Below are 25,806 nucleotides of genomic sequence, written 5' to 3'. Positions count from 1 at the left end.
TTTATAATGCTAAACCTTTTAAAATAATGTTAATACCGCTATAACCAGACATATATTAATATTTGGTGGCATTAAACTCCTACTTTCACTTTCACATACTTCATTTCCGGTTAAGAAATACGAAACTGAGACTTCCGAATTAATGCTTTACCGTGCACAGCTCCCGTTTATAAGGCTACATTCGCGTTACCGGTTGAAACGGTTGAACCTGTAAAGAAAACGCGTCCACTAAATTACATATCGTATCTTAAAAAATACATGTGGCTTGACATTGTTTTAGAAAGAAATAACGCAAACTAGCAATATTCAGCAGTTTAGTTTCGGCCAGGTACGTCTGGACCCCTCAATCTACACGTACCAAATTTTCCTGAGGACAGCCTCGGTCCAAATCTGTACCTGTCGTTTTCGTTACAGGTTCAACCGGTTCAACCGTTTCAACCGGTAACGCGAATGTACCCTTGTCCTCACCCGAAGTGTTCCGAACGACCTTTTCGTTTACGGAGGTCGAGGACCGAGGAGTAACGAGTGCTCTGCCCAAGGACACAGAAATGGCTGCACGTGTGCTCAGTGCGTTCTTGAGAACAAAATCTCCATACAAGCCATTGAAAAGGTATAATGTTATGAAAAGGATATATTGTATGTTTTTTCTTAGTAGGTAATTAATTCATTATTGTATTTTACAATAGATGGTATCAACTCGTATGATATATAACGGGAACCACATGGTCCACTCGTTGCGTAAGCTACTTCGACAAACAATGATGTTATTAATGAACAAGTGTGTAATAATTTGTTCAAAAGTAGGATTATTGTTGTGTGTACATGAATACTCTGTATGTACATGAATACTCTTCAATCGACTTTACATATATGGAGAATGCAAGTAGGGAGTTCCCCAGAATTCCATAACAGACGATTCGTCCCAAACTGGTTTGGCTTACATGCTTAGGGCCTACGGATGTACGGATCCGGGTCGTTTCGGATTAAATCCCGTTCGCGCTACGTGTCCTTTCCCTAAATCTAGTATTAATATTAATTCCCGGCCGGGTATTAAATCAATCCCATGCCTTATAATGGAGCAAGCCCTGTGTGAATATGATGGTAATATGTTTGACGTTAGACCTCGGAGACTAAGCTAAGAGTCTCGTTACAGAATACTAATTCACATACAGAAATAATGGCAGTAGGTAATACCATCTCTTTATGGAGTTCTATCTTCCCCCGTTCTTCCTAATCAGGTTGGGGAAAACCACCAACTTGCGTATATTTGATTGATTGATTGATAGGTTTTACGTCCGCTTCACTACTGCGTATTTCGGTTATCCAGCAGACGAAGAACAGAAAGGAAAATGAGTAGAAGGGATAAAGTATGGAGTAAAAGAGTAGAAGAGGGGGAAAGTTTGGAGAAGGGGCCGTCTATCCTATATATATTAACTGTATAAGTCTAGTTTTTGTAAGACGGCTCCTATGCCTAATAATGCCTTAACCTAACACTCATCGTACAGCATCACCAAGTCAGGACCGGAAGTGAGGTACTGTGCCGCCTCCAGCCACACCAGCCCCTGCCTATTCTATGAATTTGGTTTGTGTATAAAATTTGGAAGTTCATCTAAATGTCTTAATAAAGAGTATACGAAAACTCGCCTATTATACGCCAGTCGGAGTATGGATTTGTTACTAAAAATAACCCAAATCGCTTTAATAGTAACCGTAGTATGAAGTTAACGAAGCCATGTAACATGATTTTAATCAGATTGAACCTTTGCAAGATATTATTAAAAATCGCATTAATTTACGACAAGGTAAATAATATTTTGCTAAAAGATGTTTACTGAAAGCGTTGGCTACTTAGGAACTTGACCGGAAGTATTGCATCTATTTTTGGTACTTTCCCACATGCAAATAAAGTTTATTTTTGTATTTGTATTATGTTTTATGACTGAATAAATGCGACTTGGACCAACAATGTAATAGGCGAGTTTGCATATTATATGCAAGTTAGTGGTTTTCCCCGACCTTATAATACCATGCCTTGTATACTGAGGTGCCAACCAAAGTCACTATTTGTTCTTATCAGATGATTATAGGACTGGAATCACACTGGGGAGAATTCACAGCACATTGCTCCACATCCATAGCAAGCGCAATCGAAAATCTTAATTGACCGCCATGTTGGAAAGTTTGTTTCTCTTCCGATAAAGGTCAGACGTCTATATATGGGTGTCACGACCAAATATGGAAATTAATAATTGAGATAACATCACGCATAATCTGTCATGACGGTCGTTTCTACTTTCTTCCCCAAGACAGACTTGGCTAATTTTGTGAAAGATGTTTTAGCTCACCTGGCCGGAAGCTTATGTCGTCCGGCAACTTTTTCTTTTGAATGACTTCTTCTTAAGAACAAGAGGACCTACAGTAGGTTCATGATATTTGACCAGTAGATATCAGGGATGAAGTGCTATACATTTTTCACATTAAAATGACTTTGACCTACTTTCAAGGTCACAGGGGTCAAATATGTTAAAAACTTCAAACACCAATATCCTAAGAACCATTTGGACTAGAGCCATGATACTTGGGTATATTATGTAGAATAGCAGTGCAAATCTTTTCCTCAACTACAGTAATGAGTTCAAAGGTCAACTTTAAGTGCTAGTCAGGGGTCAAACGTCAACATTGGTTAAAACCTTTTACAATCTTCTTATCAAGTTCCATAAGGCCCAGGGTCATGATATATGGCCAGTACCTGTTATATAGACCAGCAGTGCAAATATTTTTCTAAACAACAGTAATGAGGTCAAAAGTCAACTTTAAGTGCTAGTTGGGGGCCATGGGTTAAAACCTTTGACAATCTTTTTCTCAAGTTCCATATTTGGCAAGTAGGATCCTGGGATGCAGTGCTTTAACGTGTGCTCATTAAAATGACCTTGACCTAGTTTCAAGATCACAGGGGTCAAATATGTAAAAAACTTCAACCAAAATATCCTAAGAACCATTTGGACTCTAGTCATGATACTTGGGTATGCTATGGAGACCAGCAGTGCGAATATCTTTCTTAATTACAGTATTGAGGTTGAAAGGTCAACATACAAAATGTAAGTGCTAGTCAGGGGTCAAACGTCAACATGGGTTAAAAGCCTTAACAGTCTTCTTCTCAAGTTCCATAAGCCCCAGGGTCATGATAGTTGGCCAGTAGGTACCAGGGATGGATTGCTATGAAGTCTTCTCATTAAAGTAACCTTGACCTACTTTCAAGGTCACAGGGGTCAAATATGTTGAAAACTTCAAACAACAATATCCTGAGAAGAATTTGGTCTAGAGCCATGATACTTGGGTATATGTCAGTCATGTAGACCAGCTGTGCATCGTTTTCTTTATTTAAGTAATGAGGTCAAATGTTAACTTAAAGTGCTAGCCGGAATCAAAGGTCAACGTGGATTAAAAGTATTCAAATTTCAAATTTCAAACAACAATATCTTAAAAAGCGTTTCAGAGATGTTAAAATGCTTGTGTTCTAGTTACCAAATTTGGTCTGAAGTTAGCTATATATAACAGTTCCATGTAACCAAAGAAACAGGTGAGTGATACAGGCCCTTTGTGCCTCTTGTTTTCATTGGCAAGGATTCATTTTTTGAACAATTTTGCAATATTTTGATAACATTATACTCATCTGAGGCGTGAATAATATGTAATCATACAGATAAGCACTTTTGATTTTGCTCCATTAGTTGGCATAGAATCGCTTCATTGCTCTGACGACGCAATATATAAAAATATCTGAAGCTACCCTAAATCCAGTTGCCCAAGGTTGTTTCATCCTAATATATATATTTAAAGATATGAATAAGAATTTCAGTTGAAATGTTTTTAATTATTAAAAATTCTTACTTTTTCAAGTTTCACTACAAAATTTGATGAAAGTCCGTTATTTTTACAAGCAAAAATTTGTCACTTACCGCTACCATAACACCTCCAGCGTTAGTGACATGATCCAACATCTTAACTTGCCCAGCCTCGCTGATAGACATCTTGCTATGATGTATAAAATATCACACAATAAAGTTGCCATTCAATAAAGACCTCCACTTGACACCACAGTTACAACTATCCAGGCATTCTCATCATCTCTCCTATCAGATTCCTCACTGTAAAGCTGACTGTCGTAAATTCTCTTTCTTTCCCAGAACTATCCCAGAGTGCAATAAACTGCCTCCTGACCGGCTGGTAACTTCAGAATCTTTTGACACCTTTAAAACCAAACTTCACTCTCTAAATCATTAGTATTTCATACACACGGCTACACATCCTTCTTTGCCATGCACACACCCTCACAACCCTACATTGACATATAATCTTCAATATGATGAAGAAGGTCAATTATTTGGTAGACGTACAAAATAATGTAAGTAGACGTAAATGTCTTGCCGAAAATAATTCCCTAAAATATATTGTATATATATATATATATGCAGATCTGGTCGATCACGTACAAATCGAACAAGTCTTATAGCCAAAACAAAAAGCTAAAGGAGACCTAGAAAAACTTCAAATTAAGACTATGTTAGGCATACACAACTGAACAGGACTTAAAAAAATCACCATTAAAGATATTTTTAGGGCAAAACAACTTAGTGCAAAAGGACTCGGGCGAACAGGATTTAGGGTGAAACAACCTGATACCACATGTACAGGTTGGGCACAACAGCGCATATGGGTAATAATCCTCCATTTGGGTAACCATTTTATTTTGAAATAGGAAATCTTCTACTTTAATTTACCACAGAGAAAGAGACTCCCTAGCACTAACTTAGAGTCAGTAAGGAGCTGATCTATTTTACCAGAGTGACATACTTCTTCTTAAGGAATAAACTTGCTCCAAGTTTTTTAAGGGTTTGAGCTGCTAGTTAAAGGTACTGTGCTGCTGACTTTCAATCTTTTTTCTAATCGACAGGATTTTTTTTCTTGCCTAGCAAAAGTTATAAAAATTTCCATAGATTATCGTGTATACCACTGAGGGTGTAAAACCTGTTATAGCTATAAAACAAAAAGAAATTAAAATTAGGGATGTAACGATTCACTGATGCATCAATGTATTGGATCACAAGGGCCGCAATACGATGCATCAATGTATTGGATCACAAGGGCTGCAATACGATGCACCCATGCGGCAAGACTGTCGTGATACCTGCGATACTTTTCATTTTGTACTCTCCCTTGCTGGAACTCTTAAAGAAAAAATAGTTTTAGCAATCAACAAACCAAAATGACAGACAGAGACGATGACGAGAAGTATGTCAAATGCAAGGCGTCTGCACATTTCAAGTCGCCTATCTCGCAATGGTTTACTTTCAAATCTGCTAGATCCAAAGATAATGTATTATAGCTATATAGACATACGAAAGTGTTTTTGTATTGCAATGAATGTCGGAGGAAACTTAAAAATGCTGGAAATACCACGAACGTGCACACACATGCGTGTACGACTCGTCAATATTTTGATCTTTACAGCGCCAGTTCGAAGAAAACCCCACGTTACATGTCTTTTACATATTAGACATTAAAAAGGATATGTCAAACATGTCAGTCTTATTTCTATGTTGGAGAATAAAGCCTAAATGTGATGGTTTCCGTTCAAAACCAATTACGACCACTATCGGTTGTTAATAAATATTCATCCATTTTCTGTTGTTGGCAATTATGGTTTTAAGGAATAAATGAACACTCTAAAATTTACCACTGACCCATGCCAAAGACTGATGCAATGTTTCAGATTTTGCTTGCGTGAATTAAGCAAAACTCATTTTTCTTTTGCATAATTTGTGAATTATTGTGCGTGAATACGCATTCACGCAAGCAGTCTGGAGCACTGCACTGTAGTATTTCTCGTTAATAAGGTATTTCTGTTTCAAAGTTTTTGAATGGAGAATCAGATATGGTGTAAAACCATATTTCAAATAACATGAATTGTCAATGTAGCATCTAGGAAATTATTATATTTAATTTTGATGTATAGGCACATGTACACCAATAATTTTGCATATATTTTCTATTGTAGTTTCCACAGCTGTACTCTCTTGTTAAGTAAAGATGCAGAAACAAAAAGCATGGAGCATGAAAATGAAGATAACAAAAGTATCTTGGATAAATGGGAAGATGTTTCACATGTTCCGGAGAACAATCAGTACTATCGAAACATGTTAGAGGAATCAAACATTAAAAATACTGCTAATCCAAAATCATACAGCAGTTACAATGACACTAGTAGTTCAAGTAGTCAACCGAGATCATACAGCAGCCACGATTACAATGTGACAGGCAGTCCCAGAAGTCAACCGAGATCATACAGCAGCCAAGATTACAATGTGACAGACAGTTTCAGAAGTCAACCGAGATCATACAGCAGCCAAGATTACAATGACACTGGTAGTTCCAGTTATCGACCGAGAAATAGTAACATTGGTGGTTTTGATAGGGGATCAAACACAACAGGTTTCGACTTCGAAGGGCCTGTCGATTCTCCAGGCTTTGATCCAAACATCTTGAAGGATGTGTATGAGGAGCACTCAAACACTGCTACACGAACACAAGTAAGTTCATCCAAAAATGTCCTTTGCCCTGTAAACACTGTGGTTTCACTGGTTTGTCTCTTGTCCTACCTTAAACAATTGTACCGGAAGTATCTTTCTCAAAGTTCATGTATATATGTAGGTTCCCCGGCTCTTGGTCTGTAGTTGTGTGTGCTTCATTTTCAGACAGATATATATAGTAGTATAGGCATGCAATGTAATATGTCTGAGGAAGATTTCAAGAATGGGAGAATAATAGAATCTTCCCCTACCTTGAGGGTGTGATAGAGAATTAATCTCCAACCCTCGGGGTGATTTTTTTTTGGTTGTCTAACCCGAGGCTCTGCCGAGGGTTAGACAACCAAAATAAATCACCCCGAGGGTTGGAGATTTCTTTGTCACACCCTCAAGGTAGGGGATGATTGTTTTTCTCCCATCCTATTATTTCAGTCACAACTCCACCGACAGTAGTGTAAACAAAAACACATTTGGGGTATGAATGACGTCACAATCGAACACGTGCTAATCAGCATAAGGCTATCTCCCCCTAGGGGGTGACAAGCTGATCTTTCCCGGCTAAACCGGAAGACACACCTGTGAAGGGTGGGAGAATAATTAATCACTCCTGTGTGATGCAAAATACACAACAAAATATCAATCCACAGGATATCATATTTGACGTTAGTAATTGGCAAAGCTTAAGCCTCATGTCAGATTTCACACATCTTGCCCTCTGTTTGAGATACAATTTACCTAGCTCTAGGTAAATGCAACAGTGATTTTCTATTGGTCAATCTATAATTATATAAGCTACCATTAAGTTTAATTTGAATACTGTTCTATATAGGTTTTACCTCATGATGTTGCCTCAACATGTACATTATCTTTTCTTCAAACATATATAATGAGACTCATAAAAATATCAATGTCCTTATAATTAAGTGACCTTAGCTGTTAATAGGAAACCAAAGCCAGACCAAATCAAAGAAATATCATGAAAACTCATCTCTTTCAAGTCTTTGATTTGACACTTGCTTTGACTAAATCTGACATATTATTATTGGCCAAAACTAACTGTATCTAGTTTGTACATGTATATATCAATGATTGTTGATATCAAAAAGTCCTAATGTCGTCGGTCAGGTCAGTAATTATTTGTGTATTGTTTACAGGAAGAAATAGAAAGATTTTATGCAGATAACAAAATTAATATGATGGGATCCAAAGATATCAAGCCTATTTTGTCTTTTGATGAAATAACTGGCATGGGTAAGTATTGCACTGAGTACTCAATATGTCCAGTTGGCTCAAAATGGCTCAAGATTTCTATAAATTCTTCATATTACCTCAGATGTTGCATGGGTGTTAAATGCCAAACAAATAAAATCTGAATTCCACATTAGGGTAAAATTGGCAATTTCCATAATTTTTCAAGCTGAAAAGAACGCCCTCTGATGAAGAAGTGTTTTAGACTCCTACAGTGTCAGTCTAAATTAAAAGGAAAAATGTTGGTTTAGGATTAACCTAATTATATATATCATCCTAGCTTTAACGACAGACTCCGGGGAATATGATGTCAGTTTGTAGTATATAGATAATCACAGATATGTCAGGCCTAGGATCAGTTGTAGAAGGGTATTTAAAGGCTACCAGTAGATACATCAAATATTCCACTCTTGGATTCATGAAGTGAAAGGATTGGAAGGTATGCAAGGTCTCTAAATTACATATTTCATTAATTGCAGAGCAATTACTGAGTCTGATCAGACAAAAGGGGTGGAAAGAACCCTTTCCTATCCAGTCGGTGACTTGGCCAGTAGCCTTGTCTGGCCGTGACATGGTAGGAATTGCAAAGACTGGTTCCGGAAAGACACTTGGAGTAAGTACAATTATAAATGTGTATAACAAAATCATAAATTTGATGATTTTTGCAGAAAGATTCCCAAATGGAAATTGCATCCTGGACATATGGCCACATTTATAATTTATATGACTGATTTTTACGAAACTTCACAAGTATGTTTGCCTTACATGGATGTAGTCGATCAAAGGTAATGGTCGCCTTAAGCTTACTAAAACTGGAATTTCAGTATCACACTAGTGGCTGCATTTGTTGACAGCCTGATAGGGAGTTGAAATTACTTTTCTCTCTGTACATAGATGCATGAGCTGATTTGAACTTAATTTGTTATAAAACATGTTCAAAAAAGAAGAGTGTGTACTGCCCTGAGGGCAGAGGACCAGGTGAAATATGGAAAATAATGAACAGATTAAAATAAACAGATTTTATATTCATTTTGAAGGATTCTTTGGCCAATGAGACTCGTTGCTTTACAAACAAAGGCCTAGGGTGTGGCACTATTGGGACAGATACGGGGGAGGGGGATTTAGCCATCTGTCATGAACTGGCCTGGCCCAATCACACAAAGTGTTGCCAAAGGAAAGCAAAGAATCCTTGAATTCTGGGCATGACTTACTAGCTTACTCAAGGTCAAGGTCTCCATTGCTGTATAGATTTTTGCATGTTCAGATGATAACTGACAAAGAATAAATATTTTGTTGGAACCTTGATACAACTTTATATCAGAATAACTAGGAGACCGAGGTTAATAATAACTGGCTTATATTTCAATTGCATTGCTATGAAATCAGGCATCTGAATGAATGGCCTAGACCAGTTTTGAAGATCAGATAGAAAGTTGTGGAGACCTATTATGTGTAGAACGATGGCAACTAGCTAATAGCCTATTTAAATAAATTTGACCTTTACCCTCTTTTAAGCTCACAGATGTAAAATGAATAACAGGTTAGTGATACAGGAATAGATAGCATATATAGCCTCTTAAATGACTTAATTAAAAAATGTCTCAAATAATTAAGTAACAGTGGTCAAGTTTGTTTAAACCTTCAAACAACTTCTTGTCAATAACCAAGCAGTCTTGGGTGATGATATTTTCATGTAGCTTAAAAGGAGCATGCAATGATAAAGACCATAAGTTTTGCTCAAATAAATAACCTCAACATGTATTTATGGTCCCAGGGTTTAAGTATTTAAAACCTTCAACTAACATCTGAATAACCAATGCAAGAGGCCTAGGTTGATGATATTTGGCCAGTAACATGCTGAAATTAATGGCCTTGACCCACTTTCAAGGTTACTTGGCTCATTTGTTCACCATTAAAAAATATCTTCTGAATAACCCAGAGTTCTAGATCTAGAGTCATGAAAGTTGTTGTATAGTGTTATGAAATAAAGTGTTTCGAAGTATAGGGTCAGAATAAAAGACATAGACCATCTTAGACATAGACCATCTTTAAAGGTACATAGTGATGTCGGGTAATAGAATCTTTCATCAAAGATCCATAATATGTAATTGTATTTAGCCTATTCAGATAAATCTGACCTTGAAACTCTTTGAATGTCGCAAATCTGAGATGAAAAATGGATGAGCAGAATAGGCCTATTGGGTCTCTTGCTGAAATATGCTCAGCAGGTAAAAGGGAATTGGCCCAATAAAATCAGTTAAATAAGAGTAGTCTTTTAATAAAGTTTGACCATATTTATTTTTGTACAGAATTGCACAAACGACTCCTAATTCAAACTACTGTAAACAGACCACCACCCCAAGCGCACATTTACACACGTATACTATACAGTTAGTTTAAAACAACAGATCAGGTGAATAACTAAACAATAGTCAGGTGATAATTATGACAGTAAACAAACAACTAAGATGTTTGAGAAGAATTGTCATTTCACTTAGAATAAACAGTATAGTCATTGAAGTGTAAGTGGTTCCTGTGGTGGTCCAACAGATGGGTTGACATGTATTATTCCTTTATTTCACAAGGAAAACTGGAAAAAGTTCAATTAAAAAATTAACCTAATGAAGCCAACAGCATGTTGTCAAAAAAAGGGCCGGTATTATTGTAGTTAGTACTTCGGCATTTAGAAGTTCAGGGATGTTATTATATAATTAAAGGCTTTTAATATTAATGAGGAATTAAAAACGATATGTGTGCTAACATAAACATGTTTAGTGCACAGTTGCGCTGATATTTAATGTTAATTTCGTGATTGAGTGTTGTCGTGAACATCTCTAAACAGACCCGTTTTCTAGAAAGAAAACCTGCCAGTGAACTTCAGCCAATCAGATGAGGATATCCTAGGGATAAAGGTTACATTGCCTATTAGCAGCACACTCATATGCATGCAATCAAAATGGTTTTGCTCAACTGCGATATATCGGTCAATATATTCACTGCTTCATTTGTAAATCAACAATATCGGCAGTTCAAAAAATGACTTTTTATTTGGTTCTGCACATAGTGTATTTATTATAAGTTTGGAAATTGGTTTTGTCAAATTTGTTCACTGAACTTGGTGAGAAGATCATTAAGTAGCCCTTCGTCAAATGTGGTGATGGTCGCAAATTTGGAGTCGCACAGCTATTTCAAATGTGGTTACTAAAATGTATCAAATGTGGTCGTTTAATGTAATTTTGTGGTCAGTATTTGGTATTCGCTGGTTGCGTTGGACAGATGGTCACTTAATACGATTAAATTACATAGTAAAAATGGTTGGGAGGAATACAAAGTGGTCGCTTAAAACAGATGGTCGTTTAATACAGATGGTCGCTTGAGCAGATTCGACTATATATATATATACTAGGTAATATAAGTAAAGAGTATGCAAGTTATTTAGGCTGAAAGGCCTCTTGTTTTATTGTCACATTTGATTTGTGATTTCATTTTCACTTATTTTTTCATTTTACAGTTTGTTTTGCCTGCCATTCTGCATATAATGAAACAACGCATAGGAAGGAACCCAAGTGAGATTAGTCCCTCTGTAAGTATTATGCATGTGTTATTACTATTTAAGTAATCTACAAGGTACATACAAATTTTGCTGGAAGGAAAGAAACAACATTATCTTTTAAACACCCCCCAACCCAACGCCCTGCCCCCATTCAATTTCATTTTTGACATGACAAAAGTCAAATTTCTTTGTTTACACTTTTCCTACTTTACATCTCAACAATGAATACTAACTTAACTCGGAAGGTGTTCACACCCTTGGGCTTCTTGTCTGTATTGAAGGTGCTGGTGATGTCTCCTACAAGGGAGTTAACACAACAAGTGGAAAGTGTTGTCAAAGAAATTGCTCCAGAATTCGGTATCAGAAGTGGCTGTGCATACGGAGGGGCCGCAGTTCGAAGACAGCTGAGTGACTTAAGAGGTAAATGTTTGATCACTTGACATTATAAAACTGCCTGTGAGTTTATATGATGGTATATGCTGGCTGTCTGTCAAGTGTAATATTTTTCATTAAACACCTTTTTTCGAAATAACTAAGAAGCTTAGGGGAAATATATTTGTCCAAGAGCCTAGGCCAAACAAATTTAATTACTTGGTTCTCAAAAGAGATCAGACAGGGAGGTAACATCAATAATGTTTACCTACAATATGTCCTGCAAACGGGGGATATAAATTCCACGAATTTGCTTGTTATTTATAAAAATTAATTAAGAAATAGTGTCCAGTTCAAAAAGTATTGGCTGTGACCTATGGTTTGAAAAGTTTGTTGGGGGCATATCTTTGATACTATTTTACCTGGAGTTGCCATAGTTGATATTCAAGTACATCTTGGAATGGCTGAGCTACAAGAAGTATGTCACTGGGATCTAGGTGTATATACCGTACAGAAAATACTGGAAAAAAAATACCTGTGGGGGATTATTGATTTCCTTGCAATACTTTGCCTTGGTATTGACATTCTGTTGTTGTTTGACTGTTTTTGTCTGAAGGAGCCGTTCGACTTCTTAAAAGTTTGATCAAAAAGATTCCTAGGTATGTCTTTATATTGAATCACATCAAGTATGGTCACTGGTTTTACTTAATAAAGTTATGTTATAGAGTAAATGTATAAGACAGGTGGATACGTGAGCAGATTCGACAATTTCCTATTACTCACAATTAAGATTAACAGGGCCAGATAATTCAAAACTTTCACACCTTATTAGATTTAGAAGCTCATTTTAATTGTTTTCGTTATATGCTGCTAAATGTATAACGGCTACTGTTGCCATGAGGAAACAAGCTTGACCATATCATGTAACTTATTTACTGATCGGGGAAAAAATGTTCAATGGTTAAGCTCACGTAATCTGCATACAGGTATATTAGCTGAAAAATGGTTCAAGCGAACACTGCAGCAGGTCTGGGCTGCTTGTTAAATTTTGCATAATAGTGCAGATATTTGTATTGCAACACCAGGAATATTTGTTGTTTTTCAGGTGCAGATATTTGTATTGCAACACCAGGAATATTTAATGTTTTTCAGGTGCAGATATTTGTATTGCAACACCAGGAAGATTGAATGACTATCTGACAAGAGGACAAATGAACCTTAATAGGTGTTCTTACGTGGTGCTTGATGAGGCTGACAGAATGCTGGACATGGGATTTGAGATTCAAATTAAACAGATTCTACGACACGTAAAGGTGAATAACCACAGCATGAAAAGACAAGTACCTTAGTCATTAGATGGAAACAGTAAAGACATACTTGCCAATTTTGTGAAATTTACATGGAGGGGGGGGGATTCTGCTCAAAACTAAAACATAGATAAAATGTGTGTATACACCCCCTAGAGACAACCCTGTAAAATGACATATTTTCAGTTATTCTTTAAGCCTTAGGCTGCTACGCACGGCATATGTCGTTTTGAAAAGTCGGGTCGTCAGTGCTACCCACGGCATATGTCGTTTCTCGGTCTGATCAGTAGCCAGGAAGTGTGAAGTCGGGTTGTTGCTATACCAAACCCAAACCTGTATAGTAGAAGGCTTCTGATTGGTTGTTTTGTCATTACTTTCGATATTCACGGCAGTGTACACTAGTAATAACCAAAGGTGTGCGAGAGAATTTCAAATCGAAAAAAAAACATCATAAAAATGCCGGACGCGTAGATTGAAGCGATGAATATGATGGTAAACATTTATTCTCCGTTGTCACCTTCGATGATAATAAAGGTTTTGAAGGGTTTGACACGGTTGATGTTGAAATACTTCGGTGTAACATAATAGGTTACTTTCCAATAAACAGCTTTGTGCCCTACGCAAACAGGAAAATATCGGCGGACTGAGGCGCACATGTCGTCTGCAGGTGAGGCCGAATTGAACATTGACATTGATGCGTTTTGAGCCAATTTATTTCTTTAAACTTTTTATCAGTGATTTAATCATAAACTAGACCCTAGCTAAGATATATCTATATGCCGACTGTGACAGTGAATGTATTGAATGGCGACCTGAAACCTGTAGAAAAGCACATGCAATTCTTTACGAAATACCTGACCTTTTTACCTGAGAATCTCCGTGTAAATATACAGCGTCTTATGTCAAAAATGAAGTTTATAATCTCTGTTATCATTTGCCAATCACAGAGACAACAACGAACAATTTTCATACAACTTTTTTTTACATATAACAAATATTTTCCAAGTTATGCACATTTGAAAAATCAAGTAAATAAATTTAAATTTCAATAATTAATTCAGCAGTGGTGTCCCTTTACATAGAAATCAATGTAGCAGCCTAAGGGTTAAGATGAAATCATAAGATCTTAGAATATAGGAACGGTTAAGCATATTCACTGGTTGAAAATACTCAGTTTAAGGGTCCAAAATCAGGAGTCCTTCCTAAATAAGGAGGATTGGCAAGTATGTAAAGATCCACATCCTCATAGAATATAAACTACTGCTATCCCATTGATCCTTGATACTGCGTTGGTTACACTCCCTTACATTTTTTGCACACTTGGAAAATGTCTAGCAAAATTGAAGGATTCTCAACTCGCCACCTTGACGATGAGACAAGATGACTAGTTTGATCCTTTGATGTACATCAAAAGATTCTCACGATTGATGGCATGGTGGTAAAATTGACTGGCTTTCAAGTAGGGTGTTGCTCCTGTGTAATCTTCAAAGGACAGGAATCAGCCTAGCAATTGGTCAGTTATTTTTACATCAGACCAATCAAATAGCTATCTTCGTGCCTTCAATTTTGCCATGACATATTCCAGTGTTGCAGAGAGCGTAATGAGCATAACCCCTAAAGTATTGAGGATGCTGCTATCTGTTTAAAGATGTAAACCAGTACCCATGCTATTATAAGGATTTGATTACGGCCACACCCCTGTCAAATTAGTTCCAGTGTTATAAAGGAGACCCTATAGTTTTATACTAATACAAATTGATCTTAAAGCAAATTTGCTTTCAAATCATTCTTTGTCCTTGGGACCTTGGAATCCATTGTTGTATAAATGAAAATATCATTGCACCTCCCCTAGAAGCTGAGGGGCAATGATCAAAGGGGGGGGGGGGAATAAGTAAGGGTACTAACACCTTAAAAACGTACTCCTTTTGGTTATTATTTCAATCAAAGTTGACCATGAAGCATACTTAGGATCTGAAAATCAAATGTAATAGCAAAGTACAAAATTCGAAAATATTTGTAATGCTTTTGTTAATGAGAATACATTGTTTCGATGATTTAGACATCCAGATGAGTGGTGCATGCAATCTTGAAAATCATTACATGTAAATATTGTAGGCAAGAGATCAATAAATCTTCTAGGATAGCTTAGGTATGGTACATGTGTGTGTGATGATTCTTTGTAGGATAGCTTAGGTATGGTATATGTGTGTGATGATTCTTTGTAGGATAGCTATAAGGTATGGTATATGTGTGTGATGATTCTTTGTAGGATAGCTTAGGTATGGTACATGTGTGTGTGATGATTCTTGTAGGATAGCTTAGGTATGGTACATGTGTGTGATGATTCTTTGTAGGATAGCTATAAGGTATGGTACATGTGTGTGTGATGATTCATGTAGGATAGCTATAAGGTATGGTACATGTGTGTGTGATGATTCATGTAGGATAGCTAAGGTATGGTATATGTGTGTGATGATTCTTTGTAGGATAGCTATAAGGTATGGTACATGTGTGTGTGATGATTCATGTAGGATAGCTAAGGTATGGTATATGTGTGTGATGATTCTTTGTAGGATAGCTATAAGGTATGGTACATGTGTGTGTGATGATTCATGTAGGATAGCTAAGGTATGGTATATGTGTGTGATGATTCTTTGTAGGATAGCTATAAGGTATGGTACATGTGTGTGTGATGATTCATGTAGGATAGCTAAGGTATGGTACATGTGTGTGATGATTCTTTGTAGGATAGCTATAAGGTATGGTACATGTGTGTGTGATGATTCATGTAGGATAGCTAAGGTATGGTATATGTGTGTGATGATTCTTTGTAGGATAGCTATAAGGTATGGTACATGTGTGTGATGATTCTTTGTAGGATAGCTATAAGGTATGGTACATGTGTGTGTGATCATTCATGTAGGATAGCTAAGGTATGGTATATGTGTGTGATGATTCTTTGTAGGATAGCTATAAGGTATGGTACATGTGTGTGATGATTCTTGTAGGATAGCTTAGGTATGGTACATGTGTGTGGTGATTCTTTTTAGGATAGCTATAAGGTATGGTACATGTGTGTGTGATGATTCATGTAGGATAGCTTAGGTATGGTACATGTGTGTGGTGATTCTTTTTAGGATAGCTAATAGCTATAAGGTATGGTACATGTGTGTGATCATTCTTTGTAGGATAGCTATAAGGTATGTTACATGTGTGTGATGATTCTTGTAGGGTAGCTTAGGTATGGTACATGTGTGTGGTGATTCTTTTTAGGATAGCTAATAGCTATAAGGTATGGTACATGTGTATGATGATTCTTTGTAGGATAGCTTAGGTATGGTACATATGTGTGTGATCATTCATGTAGGATAGCTAAGGTATGGTATATGTGTGTGATGATTCTTTGTAGGATAGCTATAAAGTATGGTACATGTGTGTGATGATTCTTTGTAGGATAGCTATAAGGTATGGTACATATGTGTGTGATCATTCATGTAGGATAGCTAAGGTATGGTATATGTGTGTGATGATTCTTTGTAGGATAGCTATAAGGTATGGTACATGTGTGTGATGATTCTTTGTAGGATAGCTATAAGGTATGGTACATGTGTGTGTGATCATTCTTTGTAGGATAGCTATAAGGTATGGTATATGTGTGTGATGATTCTTTGTAGGATAGCTATAAGGTATGGTACATGTGTGTGATGATTCTTTGTAGGATAGCTAAGGTATGGTATATGTGTGTGATGATTCTTTGTAGGATAGCTTAGGTATGGTACATGTGTGTGTGATCATTCATGTAGGATAGCTAAGGTATGGTACATGTGTGCGTGATCATTTTTTGTAGGATAGCTATAAGGTATGGTACATGTGTGTGATGATTCTTTGTAGGATAGCTATAAGGTATGGTACATGTGTGTGTGATCATTCTTTGTAGGATAGCTATAAGGTATGGTACATGTGTATGATGATTCTTTGTAGGATAGCTATAAGGTATGGTACATGTGTGTGTGATGATTCATGTAGGATAGCTATAAGGTATGGTATATATGTGTGTGTGATCATTCTTTGTAGGATAGCTTAGGTATGGTACATGTGTGTGATGATTCTTGTAGGATAGCTAAGGTATGGTACATGTGGCTAGCTTAAAGGCTAACAAAACTTGCACATATTTTATTAGCATTCTGCTATCTAAATGGTCAATGGTTTCTGCACAATAATTTAGTCAAATATTGCAGTAAGCTGATGAGACTTGGCAAACATATACACTGCAAGTAATTAATGAACAATAGAAATATTTATTGTTTTAATGTTGTTACGTTCAATTTCAATTTTCATGGTTTGAAATACATGTATATACAATGGGAGATAGACAATTCTTTATGAAATCAACTTTTTAAATGTCATAAAAAGGATATGTGAAATAGATATATTCCTTCAGATTAAGTTGGACAGAAATAGTTCTCAACTTCATATTAATTTTCATACATTAAGATACATTAATGCATCAGAAAGTATTTAAGTATGTCAGATTGGCATGGAATGGGCATATATATATTGGTTCGCCTTGCTGTACCCTTGTTGAGATATGAAAGTATATATGTTATACTTTTACTTTGATTAAACTTGTTGTGTAAGGAATTGAAAAAAAGTCACTATATTACAAAACTGCAACGCTGTCCCTGAATAATACTGTCATTTTTTGTTCGTAGCCTAACCGACAAATGCTGATGTGGAGTGCCACATGGCCAAGAGAAATTCAAGCTTTGGCCAAATCATACCTCACTGATCCTGTACACATACGTGTTGGAAGTATGGAACTGATGACCAACCCAGACATAACAGAAGAGTTTATTAAGACAGCTAATCATAGGAAATTTGAATCGTAAGTTAGTTCCAGGCAGTCCTCCTCTTTCCATTAAGTGAAACCAACTACAATTTACTTGGAAATTTTCGTCACAGTTTACCTTTCACCTTTTTCTGAGGGCAAAATTATTATTAGAGCAAACATTAGTAAGCAACATTTTATGCATAGCGATTTAATGTATAGGGTGAAATTAACACCGGGCAAAAACCAGCGTAGGGCGAAGGTTTCCCGATATTCACGGTAGTGTATATAAACATGTTGTGCATTTGAGCAAAGCCAAGTCTTTTGCAATCCATGTTTATGTACTTACCTGGCCAGGAACTATCAGGCCAATTTTTTTTCCAGTAAATACGACTACAACACTTTTAAGATAGAGTGAAGTTAAAAAAACATGTGGGGATATATAGTATTCATCTTGTTCATCCATCTATCTCTCCATCTGGATGTATTTTCAAATTATGAGGTCTTGAATTTTGATTTCCAGATTATTCCTGTAAAGCTCTTGTTGGATTTTATTGTGGCATCAAATGACCTGTTAGCCAACTTCCTTACCTTTATTATTAGCTCACCTGGTCCTTCTGTGGTCCGTCCGTCAACTTTTTCTTTTGAAAGACTTATTCTGAAGAACTGGAGGACCTAGGGTCATGATATTTGCTCAGCTTTGGCTGTCGCCCATGCTAGGATTGTAGAGTAGTTTCTCCTCTCGTGCATCTGGCCTGCAGTTGAGTTTGGCAGATTTGTCTGAGGTTAGGTCCTCAGACTACGCCGTTCACAATGCAAAGCTTGAAAGTCAACCAGTTAAGCTGGAAAGTCATGAGCTTCGGCAATGGCCAGGACCGGCGACTGACCAGGTGGTGTTTCCTGCCAAGGAACACCACAATCTGGAGAAAATTCTGCTGCTTTCTCTCCAGGTAGTCTCATATTTCGATTTACTGACAGTGACCCTCGACTGTTTATCGGTAGTGCCAATGGGGAAGTCGGAGGTAACTCCAAACTTTTAGATAACTTTTTTCAGTTAACCTGGTCTTATGATCTGAGTATTACGCTCCTTTTTTAGCCACCAGTGTTAGTATTTTTTTAAACAAATTGCAGTTTCTGGTGTTACAGGAACTCTCTGTTATGACTAAAGTTCTTTTTTGTGCTGTGAGAATTTAAGAATTTTGAAAATGTGTTTCAGTTTATGCAAACTACTGATGAATATTGCTACCAACTACCCTGATGGATGTAAGACGTTGGTTTTTGTTCAAACAAAGAGAACAGCAAACGAACTCTCATCTCAGCTTATGGCGAAAGGGTAAGTTACAAAAGTTGGCTTGTGGAAGTGGTTTATTTATGAAATAGGTGAGTAATACAGGCTTTTTGGTCATCTTGTTTTTTGATAAAACTGAAAAAATATTTCGAGAATGATTGCTGTATTTCTTGTAAGGGTTGCTTCAATGAGATCTTTGACCTGAACAGATTACAAAAAAGCAAATTCTTTCTTTCAGCATAATTACTTTATATCTTTTTCAGAATTCCTTCATATGCTCTGCACGGGGATAAAAGTCAAGGTGAACGTGATCAAATTATGGACTGTAAGTGAACTACAGCGATATCAAATGAAGTTGGTATTTTAAAAACAGATTCATGCATTTAGTTACCATATTCAATATTAGAATATTGTCACTGCTACAGAAACACTTTCTCTTGGATTACTGTCTAAAATAATTGTTGTCAATGAACTATTGAACATTTTAGCAGGGCCAGGTGAGCTAAAATGTTCACAAAGTCCATTAGGTACCTGGGATGGAGTGTTTTAACGTTTTATGTCACCTGAGACAAAGTCTCAAGTGACCTATTGCGATCGCCTTTTGTCCGTCGTCGTCGTCGTGCGTCTGTAAACAATTTACATTTTCGACTTCTTCTCCGAAACCCCTGAACCAATTTCAATGAAATTTTGCAGAAACCTTCCATGGCCAAAGGTCAACAAAAGTAGTTGACAATTTGGTCCCCGGCCCCCAGGGGCCTGAGTGGCGCAGCCAAAAAGGGTCAAATTGACTAAAATATCAAAAATCTTCTCAAGTCCCAGATATGGTAGAATCAAACGCTCTTCATAGATGGAAGGGTCTTAAGGTGCTCTAACAAAAAATTGTGAATTTCATGACCTTTGGGTCTCACGTTTCCCCCTGGGGAGGGTTAAACTTTACTATAGTTTATATAGGGAAATCACATTTAATTCAATTTAGGTTAGCATTATCAGTATTGGGTAGCAGTTTGATGGTATGCACATATGAGCCCTGACTGACCCCCTGGGGCTGATGGGAGGGGCCAAAAAGGGTTGAATTGACTGGAATTTCAAAAATCTTCTTCTCAAGACCCAGATATGGTAGAATCAAACACTCTTCATAGATGGAAGGGTCTTAAGGTGCTCTAACAAAAAATTGTGAATTTCATGACCTTTGGGTCTCACGTTTCCCCCTTGGGAGGGTTAAACTTTACTATAGTTTATATAGGGAAATCACATTTTGGACCAACATTTGTTTAATTTCCATTGGAAGTAATTAAATTTAGGTTAGCATTATCAGTATTGGGAAGCAGTTTGACGGTATGCACATATGAGCCCTGACTGACCCCCTGGGGCTGATGGGAGGGGCCAAAAAGGGTTGAATTGACTGGAATTTCAAAAATCTTCTTCTCAAGACCCAGATATGGTAGAATCAAACACTCTTATTTGTAACCAAAATTTATTATGGTTTATAATGGCAAATGATACTTTGAATATTACATGTTAATAACTTGATTGGAATTATAACCCTGAGTTGACAGTTTAATACTTTAAAATTTTTGAGCCAGTCCCGAAGGGCTGTAGGGTGGGGCCCAAAGGAGTCAGTGTGCTAAAATTTCTTCATTTTCCTTGTTTAGATTCAGAGGTGCTAGTTTCAAATACTTTTTAGTCTTTAATCTGTATGCTAGATATTGAATAAGGTGGTTTCCTTTTTTTTTGTCACTGAATAATATTTCTGTTCGTGTTAAAAACAAAATCAACTCTCTGTATGAATATATCAGGTGACCGTTAAGGCCCATGGGCCTCTTGTTTTCATTAAAATGACCTTGACCTAGTTTCAAGTTCATTTGGGTCAAATATGTTAAAAACTTCAAACAACGATATCCTAAAAAGCATTTGGTCTAGAGTCATGATACTTGGGTATGTTATGTAGGACAGTTGTGAATCGTTTTCTTTATTTCAGTAATGAGGTTGAATGTCAACTTTAAGTGCTAGCCGGAATCAAAGGTCAATGTGGGTTAAAAAGCTTTAAAATTAAGATTTGAAATTTCAAACAACAATGTCTTAAGCGTTTAAGAGATATTAAAATGTCTTGTGTTCTAGTTACCAAATTTATGTCTGAAGTTACCTATATGTCAGTTTCATGTAACCAAAGAAATAGGTGAGCGTTACAGGCCATCTGGGCCTTTTGTTTACTTCTTCTTAAATATCGGTGAAGCTTTTGACCCCAACCTTGGTACAGATGTTTGTAATGATGTCCTAACCAAGTGTCAACGTTTTACTTGAAGGTATCAACAAGTTCAACTGTAATTATATTTACCATCATCACGGTTGTGAAATGATTAAGGTCTTTTTTTAACAGAAGTATAAAAATCATGTATTGGCATGTGTTTTAAATTTATAATTATAATTGTTTTGAAATTTGAAATTTTCAAATAAAAAGAAAACTGCTTGGATCCTACTCACAATCTTTACATTTTAAAGCATATACTTTACCAATTTGGCTATTCATGAATTATGATACAAAGCATCAAAATCAACATCTAATTTTATGAGCCGCAAAGCCTGTAAATAAATTGATGGGGGAATTAACCTTACGCCAGGAAACTACTCCAAGTGAATCTCATTAGAATTCATGTTCATTTTCATTTTTTAAGTTCACTTAGTCCTTTGGTAGTTTGGAAGTATTAGTAAATCTTGAAAATATTTTCTTTCTTTAAGAATGTAGGGATTTAAACCAAATTTGGATTAGAGGAATCCTTGAGTCTCAGGGACCCCGTCTTTTGTAACTAGAGAATTTGAATCCTCTGGGTGCAGAGGGGTGGGGCCAAATTCTCCTTCTGTAGGAATGAAGGGATTATAACTTAATTTGATACAGTGCCAAGAGGAATCAATTTGTGTAAATGGAGGGTGTGGTCCCCCTGGTGGCAGAGGGGGAATGGCTCAATAAGGAGGTAGAGAAGTAAATCTACATGTTTTTTGTTTCATACAGAAGAAGGAATAAAGTTATATAAAATATAAACTTTATTTATTTTACAACAATTATGAGACAATTTATTTCAACTTATATTAATCACTCTTGTTTGCCCGAATGTTAGCGCGCCGGGGGTCTTAATGTGGGAGGAAACAGAGTACCTTGGTAAAACCCACGTAGTCGGGCAGGTAACCCTATAACTTTTCATGTCCAATCGGGTAATCGAACCCCGGTCACCTTGGTGGAAGGCAAGTGCGCTATCCACTGCATCACCACCCAAAAATTAAGAAAGTTACTGGGAGACCGAAACAATATTTGGAAATATTTGCAGTATAATATTTCATGAAAATAATTTGCCATGATTGCTTAGATATCCAGGTGATCATAATGGCCCTCTTGACATCTTGTTCCTTTACTGGCTAAACATATTTTCCCTATTAAATTATATGATAAATTTCATAATTGTGTCTATCCTTCGATTGAAGGAAGACATATTGTATCTGTACTGGTTCTTCCAATCACAACTTGTCTGGGCCATCAACTTTAAACGATTCAAGATATCTTGATGAAACCTGAGATATGCCTGCATCTCCCACAGAAGGTGTGCAGTGCACTGGAATTAGGTCACTGACCTTCATCTCAAGGTCAAATAAATGCAACATTTTCAGTAAATTCTTGTTTGGGCCATCAACTTTAAACCATTAAAGATATCTTGATGAAACCTGAGGTATGCCTGCATCACCCACTGAACGTGTGTAGTGAATTCCATGGAATAAGGTCTGGTGACCCACTCTATATAGAGTTATGGCCCTTTGTTTATTTTTAATACGGAAGTTTGTCCGGAGCATAAGTTCCATGTTGTTCCACCTAGGTTGACCAAACTTACCATATTTATGTATCTTGGGAAGGCAGAATCTCCCGCACTGAAATCAGGTTATGTGCCCCCTTACAAACAGAGTTATGGCCCTTTGTTTATTTCTTATATCTAAGTTTGTCCACGGCATAACTTTGTTTATTTTTAATACAAAAGTTTGTCCATGGCATAACTTCAATGTTCTTTCACCTACGTTGAACAAAGTTCCTATAGTTATGTATCTTGGGAAGTAGCAGTGTCGCATTATAAATTTGGGTCTCGTGTCCCACTATATAAAGAGATAGGGCCCTTTGTTAATGTTTTATACCGCAGTTTGTCTATTGGCTAATAAGAGAAGACATGTAACAAAAACAGGTTTCTAGTTATTAGTGAAAGGATGTTATGCTACAAAGCCATAAAAATATCGCTTCTGCAAACCCAATCTCCTTTATTGGAAACACAAATTTCCCTACATTCTTAAATTATTGAAAACCAGTATGTATGAGATATATCAATATGACTTAACACATTATATCACCAATACAAAAAGTATTTTATTATATTTTGACAGGTTTTGATTATAAGATATAATTATAATGACTAATGATTGTATATTGGGTTTTGTGTACAGTGTTCAGGAAAAAGAAGAAAATATTGCTGATTGCCACGGACATTGCATCTAGAGGCCTAGGTGAGAGGTTCATGACCAATATGATACAAATTGTGATTTTATATTGCCAATATGACATTTAAAAGCATTGTTAATCCATAATAATCATGTTGCTTGTTGACTGTATTGGTGCTGTTTAAGCATTGAACTGTTTTTGTATGGTATTTATGATCTATTTGAATGACACAGCTTTGCAAGCAAACCATTCATAATGCACTAGTGTTTATGTTGTTTGCTTGCAAAGCTGTGTCATTCAAATAGATCATTAATACCATACAAAAACAGTTCAATGCTTATATTTACGTTTTCTCTGCCTCTTATGTTCTTTTTTAACTTATAATTTATATTTAAAATTACAAATGCCAGCCTTATCGACAGTCCACACAATTTCGTTCAATAGTTTGAACAGCGTATTGTCGCATGCTGATTGGCAAACAAAGTAGTACTTTGAAATTTTAACAAACGCTTATTTTATTCCACAGTTCAGTATCAATACAATTGCATATGATATGTATATAGGGTGATTTAAGTTTATCAATAGAACTCTGAGCTGAAAGTTAGATTTTAAATTGTTTCGATTTTCCCCCGGAACAAATTTCGCGCATGGACAAATACAGTTAACACTGTAAATCCGACCTTGCCCTCCACGAGGGAGTTATTTTTGGAAGTTTATTCGAACTTTTCTCTTTGCTCATTTTGTGAAGAATCCAGGCGTGAATGTATTTGTTGATTGTATGGGAACCTGACAACAGTCGGTAGATTCTGTAAGATCCTCGTTTGCTATGCAAATGATGCACTAAAAGTGGAACAGCGTACATGTCTGTATATTGTTATCATGATAATTGTTGACTTTTTGTTACGTTCTGTATTAGTATATAATTATTGTAATCATATATAATTTTTTGTTGCAGATGTTGTAGACATTTCGAATGTCATTAACTATGACATGTCAAGTAGTGGGGAAAGCTATGTTCACCGAGTAGGAAGGACTGCCAGAGGTGGCAGAAAAGGCAAATCCTTCTCCTTCATAACAGATAAAGATTATAGTGTTCTGCAAGACCTGCAAAAAATGTATAAAAGACAAAACAAACCTGTTCCAGACCAAATATTGGATATATTAGGCATGTCTACATCATGTAAGTGGAAATGTGATACTCTAAGGTAACCCCAAAACAAGAATGAATAAGGACCAACATAATACATAGAGGTGAAACTGTATAGCTTGAAATGTCTGATTAATTATAAACAGAGAAAAGACTTCTTCTTCAAAACCACTGAACTGTTTTCAGTAAAGTTTTACAGGAAGGTTTCATAGTCAAAGGCAAACCAAAATTGTGAATTATATGGATCTGAACACACACACACACACACACACCCCAAGAATGTAAACTTGGTTGGAGTTATCATCAAGTGATGGCAGTTTTTAATGGCATGAAAATCAAAACCCTGACTTGCCTGAAGGGTGGTGCCAAATGTGTCATATTGGATAATGTTTCAATAGTCTCTTCCCAAGACCCAGATTTTCTGAATTCATTTTCATTGATGGAAAGAACCTTAAATGCTTAATAAAATTTGTAAATTTCATTTTCTGGGGTCCCCCAATTCAATCCGTCATCAATAGGTGTCAATAGAAGTTTGTTGTTGCTCTTTCTCAGAAAATGAATTGCTGGTCATCCTCAAATTTTATTATTTGGTTTTTCTATCCATTAATTGCTTCATCATAAGATTGCCAGAAATCAGATATAAATATCATGGTCAGTATATTTACTGTCATATCTACAAAATGGTATGGTATGCATATTTCTGAAGCCAGCTCTTAAAGAGTTATCCTAGTGACAATAGGTATTTGGACATTGGATAGTGTTAATTTTCTTCTGCAAGATTGATAAGCTATTTTTAGCTCGCTTATTCGAAGATTAGGAGGGCTAACTTAGTCACCCCGGCATCAGCATCCCTCTTCACTCAGGTTTTTGGGCTCATCCGTCGTCCTTGGGGGAAGAGGAACCAATTTTGTATAAATGGTGGGTCTGACCCCCCAGGGGCCTGAGGGACAGGGCCCAATAGGGGAAATATAGCAAATTCTTCTTTAAAATCCTTCTTCTTCTGTAGGA

At 36.5% G+C, this 25,806-nt stretch overlaps 1 protein-coding gene across 1 annotated transcript in view; it reads left to right on the top strand.

The window, feature by feature from the left end:
* Positions 1–420: 420 nt before the first annotated feature.
* The window catches only part of LOC110453909 (ATP-dependent RNA helicase DBP2-like), a 28,202-nt gene continuing 2,816 nt past the window's right edge, over positions 421–25,806 (top strand). The window contains exons 1-12 of the mRNA XM_021503138.1: positions 421–610; positions 6,059–6,590; positions 7,742–7,838; positions 8,315–8,448; positions 11,347–11,418; positions 11,670–11,808; positions 12,913–13,073; positions 17,780–17,952; positions 19,112–19,228; positions 19,447–19,508; positions 23,657–23,716; positions 24,607–24,831. Coding sequence (XP_021358813.1) covers positions 549–610; positions 6,059–6,590; positions 7,742–7,838; positions 8,315–8,448; positions 11,347–11,418; positions 11,670–11,808; positions 12,913–13,073; positions 17,780–17,952; positions 19,112–19,228; positions 19,447–19,508; positions 23,657–23,716; positions 24,607–24,831 — 1,834 coding nt within the window. The 5' untranslated portion in view covers positions 421–548. The remainder of the gene's footprint in view (positions 611–6,058; positions 6,591–7,741; positions 7,839–8,314; positions 8,449–11,346; positions 11,419–11,669; positions 11,809–12,912; positions 13,074–17,779; positions 17,953–19,111; positions 19,229–19,446; positions 19,509–23,656; positions 23,717–24,606; positions 24,832–25,806) is intronic.

The sequence above is a fragment of the Mizuhopecten yessoensis genome, unplaced genomic scaffold (assembly GCF_002113885.1).
Source record: "Mizuhopecten yessoensis strain PY_sf001 unplaced genomic scaffold, ASM211388v2 scaffold7547, whole genome shotgun sequence".
In the NCBI taxonomy this organism is placed as follows: domain Eukaryota; kingdom Metazoa; phylum Mollusca; class Bivalvia; order Pectinida; family Pectinidae; genus Mizuhopecten; species Mizuhopecten yessoensis.
The sequence above is the reverse complement of the archived record's forward strand: the minus strand, read 5'-3'. Positions and strand labels throughout refer to the sequence as shown.